Here is a 7,641-nt window from a genome sequence, read left to right on the forward strand (position 1 = left end):
AATGTCATCGAATCCATCCTCAAAACTCCATTACTGGAAGGTAAGTCACAATAATCGGACAGTGATTTTTTTTGTGACACTGTTTAATTCGGATTAGTATGAGGTGCCCTTTTTCATCAAGCAATCATCGTATTCACTTTATATTGGTTACAGTAGAGTATACTATTTAGCTGTCTAGAGTGTAAGAAATATCACCATCTAATTCAGCGTGTTTTCTTTTTTCATAAAGGTGTTCATTTAAAAGTTCTAGTTTATTAAGCACTGTTGGTGTTCTTTGAGGAAGGGTGGGGGGATAACAGGTCCCCTTTGGAGACTTCACGTAAGAGCACCATCGGCTGTGCAGAATATTTTGTTTACGCTTCATTAGTAGTATACTGCCCGATCCCCAGGATATAAACGAGTTATTAAATCTCCCCATCCAAAAAAGGAATGTGTCCTTCTGTGATGTAACTGATGATCATGTAAAGCGCTCCAGTGCCTTCTGGTAATGTTCGCGTTACATAAAACTGATCCCACTGTTAAGAGCAACATTTAAATAACTCATGCAATGACGCCCAAGCCCCTTTGGCAATATTACCTACCGAAAATGAACGCGTGCTAAGGGATCGTGATACACTACAAGAAATGTACAAATAGCTCTTTTTGTAAGAAATGTCGTTCAGCACAGACTTTATTGTTTTAGTTTCGCTACTTGACTCCACTATTGGCGCACAAGCCCTACAAGTCAAGTGTGCACAGAGAAACAACAAGCAAGAACGAATAGAAAATCTACGCATGGCAATCCTTTAAATAAGTAAATAAACATTATATATTTATAAAAACAACTTTAAAGTAAAGCAAAATTATAACGCGTCTTTTCAACATGAAATACCCACGAGAGTTAACGGGCTGGCGTTCAAACATGTCCGTGTTTTGAGGCATTGTTGGGGCCTGCCTGAGAGGCCGGGGCTCCTTGGGCGGTGCACGGTACTGGTCCCGGAAGTCCGGGGACAGGGGGGCCGTGCGCCGGGCCTGTGAGTCACTGTCTGTGGTGCGCGCGGAGCCGGACGCTGGGTGTGAGGAGGCACGCAGTATGGGCATAGAGTGTGGCAGGCACTGAGATTCACGGCTCGCCCCTCTCCTCCCGCCGGCTCAGATGTCACATTCACTGTCGCTAGATGTGATGGAGATGGCAGAGGTGGCCGCCTTGCTGGACATGCTGGCTGCGGGGCTGGAGGCGCTGCCCAGGGGTTCTAGGGCCCCGTCTTCTGCCAAGGAGCGCACCGAGCCCTGGGACAGGACCTGCTGCTGCAGCCTAGAAAGAGAAGGGAGACGAATGAGAGCCCTGCTATAGGCGAGGCAGCACAGTTAACCCTGGGGATCCCTGGAGGGGTTGACTACACACACAAATGGGCAGGTTTTACCCAAGTGCCACCGTGCTGCTACTCCCACTACCACCACACACAGCTCCACACGGCTCCAATGTCAGGCCTGGTCCCTAGGGAGCCACTCAGCCACAGTCTAAGAAGCTGTTTACCCACACTCGGAGCTACATGTCTGATTTTCTCAGGACCACCCTCCTTCACAAGAGAGAGCTGCCTACCCACACTCTAAGTCACAGATGAGCCACTTGCTATTTGATGTTTGGCTTGTTGAAGTTATGAGTTATTTTATATGATGACTTTCTGAAAATAAAAGATACTTCTTCCAACCAACAAACCTTGTCTTCTCCTGCATTCCTGGTGGGGGAGTGGGGGCCGTCTGGAGGCCTCCGGATCCTAATAGAAAAAGGATGACTTGGTGGACAAATCACATTATTGAGCGACAATAAATGCCCCTGTGTAAATTGTCGAACGTTTCGACCCATGTTTATGTAAGGATCATCATCAGGACAAAAGGGTGAGAATGTAGTGCTGCTGTACAATCAGGTAATTATAGCCAAAGACTGTGGTTCAATTGCAAATGGACGATACCACAAGTGATGGCCGCAATCAGGCAGTAAAAAAAGTCCTATTAATTAAAGAATGAATCAAAAATTCAAAATGGAACAATAGGAAACTTCTAGAGCATGATCTGTAATGAGTACCTAAATTGATTAATGATAGGAGCCCAATGAAGAAGCTGAGTAAATCAAATATTTCTGCAAGGAAAACTACTTAAGGTACACAGCGAAATGGGGCAATTATTGTCGATTAATAACGTGATGTGTCTATCAAGCCATCCCTTTTCACATGTATTTAAATTGTACCTTACGAAGATAGCCCATCTGCTGTTTTGTGTGTGTGTTATATATATATATAGTATTTTATACATATTGCCCCTGCTTCACTTGCGCTGTTCAGGAGCAAAATATTCACTCATAAGCACTTTGTGTTCACTTGCACATTTTGGTTATGAGAAATTGTGGATGCTATTCATTGCTTTCAATGCTTTCCTAACAATAATAAAAATATCAATCAGAATGTGTCCGTTTCCCTTTGGTAGCCTTATTTTTTGAGGTCTCAACAGCTGAGTTATACATTATACCTGTTGAGACATTGTTGCAGAAACCTGTTTATACGCAAGTCTCGGCTCGGTTTTCTTTGGGAATCCTCCGTGGTAGTTCTCCTACCCACACTTTAAGTCACAGAGGAACTACCAACTCACACCCCAGGGAGCAGCCTACTCACACTCTAAGTCACAGAGGAAGACCCCTATCATGCCCTGGCAGCAGCCTACCCACTCTCTAAGTCAAACAGGAACCACCCTCTTACACTCCAAGGAGCAGCCTACCCATACTCTAAGATAAGAAAAAACACGCTCTCACACCCCAAGGGGCTGCCTATCCACTCTAAATCACAGAGAAGAACTCTCGGTGGTGATGTCCAGCCACTTAGCAGGTTGCACCCCCATAACTGGTCTTAGAAAGGCCATCTGTTCACACTCCAAGAACAGCAACCATAGCTCCCAGGCCAACCTTGGGTGCTGTCGCTAAAACACAGCCAGCGACTACTGCCTGCCAGAAGGGACCACAGCCCAGTACCCACCAAGAAGTAACATGACCACCGGAATTGGACAAGCAGTGCCTCCGTCCAGCGCCCGTGGTTCAGCATTCCTTAGAGGTCCCACCGTCGTATGCAGTTCCAGTGTTCCATATACAACGCCCATTATTTTGGAACCGGGGACACCGACCCAGCAAAAATCTACAGCACCCACAAAACAAATATACGGGCCACCCATCGAAGGCAATCAGTAGCACCCACACCTCAGCATGCACAGACACCGACGCTTTTACGCACGACACCCATAAATCAGCACTTAAAAGCGATGACCCCCAATCCAATGTCAATCCACCACAGCACTCAGATCACAAGAGAGCTCGGAAGAACACCCCCCAACTGATGTCCGTGACAGCACCCCAGTAAAACACTCCAAACCATGTGATCCACACAATATTCAAGCACCCACACGCCGCCCGGCCAGTGCCAGTCCACGCACTACTCCCACACCCAGAGGACACCACAGCCAGTGGTAATCCAGGCCAGACTCCCAAAGCCACCGCGCCCCAAGCAGAACCCATCCACGCCAGATACGTCTCCCTAGCAGTGTCCACCCTCACCAGACTCCCACCTCCAGAGGACACCCCAGCCAGTCCTTGTCCACACCACCGCACACACCCAACGGATCCCCACGTGGCCGCGCCCGGAATCTAAGCCTGCACACCTGACCTTTGTTTTGTTCTCACCCGAGATTTACGGTGAAATATTCAGTGCTGAACCGTCCGCTGTAATCCTCCCGCTCACACTTGCAGGCGACTCGGGGGACATTTAATACACTCACTTAATCTGCCCTAAAAAGACAGCAAATGCCACAAAGCTGCCGGGGAGGTCTGCCGTCTGAGCCGGTATTTACGGATCGAGAACCGTGTTTCGCGTACAGTGAGGGTATCTATTTCACAATTTGTTATTTTGCGAATAAAGCCTCCCTCCCCCTTGATTTCTGATATTCGTTATTCTCTGAGCTATGAATGGACCCGACCCCCGCTCCACAACCAGGGACAGCAGTGTGGGTCACCGATCTGAACTGTATATGCTTATACTGTGGAAATATCAGCGTTTGGTGTTAGATTTCCGGCAGAGCGAAATAAACCTTTCATGCCAGATCGCAGAACGGAAAATCATAGTAAACAGAAGCGTTTTTGTGCATTGCGAGACTTGGAACACCTCGCATAAATATTGCAAGATGATGAAAACATCGCCTCAGAAAATGGACGCGTCCAGCACAGAATTACGACTGCACGTCGCGCGTCATATTTTTGAACACTAACCTGCTAGTTGACGATTTACTATATCGGCGCTGCGTGGACAATCAATATATCGATTTTAAGATTAGGAAATTGCAGTGTTGCCTGACCTGTTCTTGTGCACAATAGAAAAAATTGCAGCTTTGACGAGGCCACAACGAACCCGGTGTTAGGCATGATACGGTAATTACTGCTCTGGTGAAGCGGGGAGTACAATATACCAATACATAGGGTTGCGTATTGTTTAGCGTATGGATTATTGTTAAGTATTTTTTTTAAAACGTGCCAGCCCTGCATGTGTGCAGAATTGTCCCTCCATATAACTACACAAAAGAGGACACTTCCTGGCACAAGCAGAAATGTCCCTGATCTTTTAGAACATTACTCAATAAAGAAGGGGTACTGGACATTTAGAAAAAAATCGACAAGCAATACGCATGGAGGATAATTCATATTTTTGCCGTGTCTCTTTCAGGACGACGTCTCTTACTCGGGTAGTTGCAGGACCCTGTAGTGCTAGGGAATGGGACCTATAGTTTTTGTACTTTTACAAAATTGCTTATTGTGCAACAAGAAATTCAGCGTGGCAAATTTTGAACCAGATTTATTGAATTTGGATCGGGATTAAACATCGTGGAGTGTTTGGGGATGAAAACATAATTCTGAAATCTCACACTTGCTACAAATTCAAACCAAATTGCAGTTTTCGAGGGCGCCAGTGTCCAAATCTGCAGCTAGCAGAGACAGAAATAACTGAGTATTGGTGGACTAATAAATGCAGCTGGGAGACGAATATTGTATTTTAAGAACTAAATTATGTCAAGCACAGCGTCTCTGGAGTACAGTACTCCAGCGTGACGGCCGAGCTGGCAGCGGTCGGTCAGTGAGTCCGTCTTGTTTCTACCCAGCACTGCACATTTCTCCAGTGTGCTGCAGCGGCCATTATGGGTACCTACACTGTCATTGGTGACAACACGAACCCCGTATTTAAAAACATGAGCTCAGTAGTTCTCACATGCACCCACGAATATCCTTCAGAAGTGACCGCCCTTCAGGAGTAACAACGCTGACCACAGGAATGTCAGCACGACCCCAGGAGTGCCAGCCTGGCCACACCAGAGGCTTCACGGCCCGAAAATAAATAACTCCTCACCCCCGAGGATACCAATGGGGACCCCCCAGAGATGTCAGAACACCCGTTGCGCTCACCCTCTCAGCAGTGCCAGAAACATTGCCAGTACAGATCTCAATGGAGTGCCAACATGGCCCCTGCCCTCCACCCCCCTTGAATGAGAAAACAAATATCAACAAAGCCAGAAAACTCCCTAGAAACTCCAATGTGTCCCTGTCGAGTGTTAGCTCGACCCCAAGAGTGCTGGGATAACCCCCAAACGCCAGCACGTGATAGACACCCCCTCCACGCCCCTCCGGGCCACCGACCTGTTCTTGGCGGCGGCTGCCCGGTCCCGCTGGCGCCGGTTCTTGAACCAGTTGCCCACCTGCGTGGGGGTGAGTCCGGTGGCCAGCGCAAGCTCGCGCTTTTTGCTGGGGTTGGGGTAGGGGTCCTGTAGGTACCACTCCCTCAGCAGGTGCCGGGTGCGCTCCTTGAAGCAGTGCGTCTTCTGCTCGCCGTCCCAGATGGTGCGCGGCAGCGGGAACTTCTTGCGCACCCGGTACTTGTCCACGGGCCCCAGGGGTCGGCCCCGCAGCTTCTCGGCCTCCTGGTAGTGCGCCTCCAGCCACAGCGCCTGCAGCTTGGCGTGCGAGTCCCGGCCGAACTTGTGCTGTTCCAGCAGCTGGTAGAGCTCTCGGAAGTGGCCACTGTGGAAGGCCACGATGGCCCGGGCGCGCAGCACTGATTCATTCTTGTTGAGGGCCTCGCAGGCAGCGGAGGCCACGGGCAGAGACCATAGGAAGCGGCCCAAGCGCTCGATGTCCCCGCTCTCCTCCAGCGTCTCACATACGCCGGCCACTTGCTGCGGGCTGAAGTTCAGCATGGGCAGCTGGAACATCGGGGAGGCTGGCCGGGGGTCCCAGACTCCACATGTAAGACTGGGGACGGGGAGGGGTGGGGGAGAAGAGGTCTGGCCCGAGGATGGAACTCGGAGGTGGCAGAGGGCCGCCCTGCAGAGGAGGGTGCCTGGACTGGCAGAGAAGGGCCCTAGATGGGAGAGGACGCGCGGTCTCTGCCGAGGCTCCAGGCCAGGGGAAGCACTGGCAGCGCACAGGCAGCACCGAGCGCCGGCAGAGGAAAGGCAGCCGCCGCCTTGCTGCCAAGACAAGAGTCTCTGCCCACACCCAGCCGTACTTTCTATTGGAGCGGGCAGATTGGTCTTGTGGTTGCCATGGGTACCTGTCAATCAGTGTCACAGTTTGCCAATCAAAACAAAGGAACGAGGAAATATTTCAGCACCTCCCCGATCCGACAGCGCCCAGCGAGAGCTCGGAGAGGCTGATTGTCCTGGAGCTGACAGGGCCAGCTGGAGCGCATCGGTTGTTCAACCTACAACATCAGTCAGTCACTGACTGCAGTGCCAGTCTGAGAACATCGCTTCAGAGCAACCCATTGTAGTGCCTGCCCGAGAGCATCGGGATCTAACCTTCGTCATCAGAGGAATCTCTACAGTGCCAGGCTACCAGCATCTGTGTCAATCCGACAGTATCACTGCCAGCCACTACAGTGCCAGCCAGGGAGCTGAGAGTAGTCGACCTAATAGCCTAATCTATAGTGTAGTAGCTAACCCCCGAAGTGCTATCAAGAGACTACAGGGTGCCCCACCCCCAGCTGTCAGAGTCCGTGCCATCCCCAGAGCACGGTCCCCAACCGATAGCAGCAGAGAGCATCATTGCAGTGCCAGTTCGAGAGCAACGGGCGTTCAGTCTACTACAACTGACAACATCACTGCAGTGCAGTGCCACACCGAGAAGAGCAACCCAGGACACCAGAGCCACACATTGAAATGTCAGCTGACATCATCGGAGCCAGTCAATGTAGTGCCAGCTTACAGCGCCTGTGTCCAACCCACGCACCGAAGACCGTTCATTTTATGTATCTAGCAACAATAACATTTGACAAATAAATTAGTAACGATTGCCATACAGAAAGAAGGTATGTAGAGTCGTCCACATATAAAAAATTAATTTGGAATATTTGTACCAATGTTTTTGCGGAAACATATCGAGTGGTCACAATATTATGAGTGACCAAACAACTGATGACTACAATTCAGCAGGTAAGTATGTATGTAAACCTTTTCTATGCCTAACTCCACATCTATGCACCTTTAGAAGGAAGTGCTAAACAAATGCACAGTCAGGTCCACTTCCCTTCGGCGACTCCACCTAGTAGTTGCTGATAACAAACATTCCAAGTCGCTATA

The 7,641-nt window shown here is 49.7% G+C and overlaps 1 protein-coding gene across 1 annotated transcript; it reads right to left on the reverse strand.

Moving 5' to 3' along the window:
• Positions 1-652: 652 nt before the first annotated feature.
• On the reverse strand, positions 653-6,553 carry SIX6 (SIX homeobox 6). The gene is made up of 2 exons (XM_069207415.1): positions 5,702-6,553; positions 653-1,294 (listed from the first exon to the last, which is right to left on the reverse strand). Exons 1-2 carry the CDS (start codon positions 6,271-6,273, stop codon positions 1,132-1,134), a joined length of 735 nt encoding a protein of 244 aa, XP_069063516.1. The 5' UTR covers positions 6,274-6,553; the 3' UTR covers positions 653-1,131.
• Between the last annotated feature and the right edge of the window lie 1,088 nt (positions 6,554-7,641).

This window comes from Pleurodeles waltl, chromosome 9, assembly GCF_031143425.1.
Source record: "Pleurodeles waltl isolate 20211129_DDA chromosome 9, aPleWal1.hap1.20221129, whole genome shotgun sequence".
In the NCBI taxonomy this organism is placed as follows: Eukaryota; Metazoa; Chordata; class Amphibia; order Caudata; family Salamandridae; genus Pleurodeles; species Pleurodeles waltl.

Excerpts from the sequence above, each read along its gene's own strand:
- SIX6 (XM_069207415.1), bottom strand. The coding sequence starts at position 6,273 with ATGTTCCAGCTGCCCATGCTGAACTTCAGCCCGCAGCAAGTGGCCGGC. Across the intron at positions 1,295-5,701 it reads GCAGCCGCCGCCAAGAACAG|GCTGCAGCAGCAGGTCCTGT; the intron begins GTCGGTGGCCCG and ends TTCTCTTTCTAG.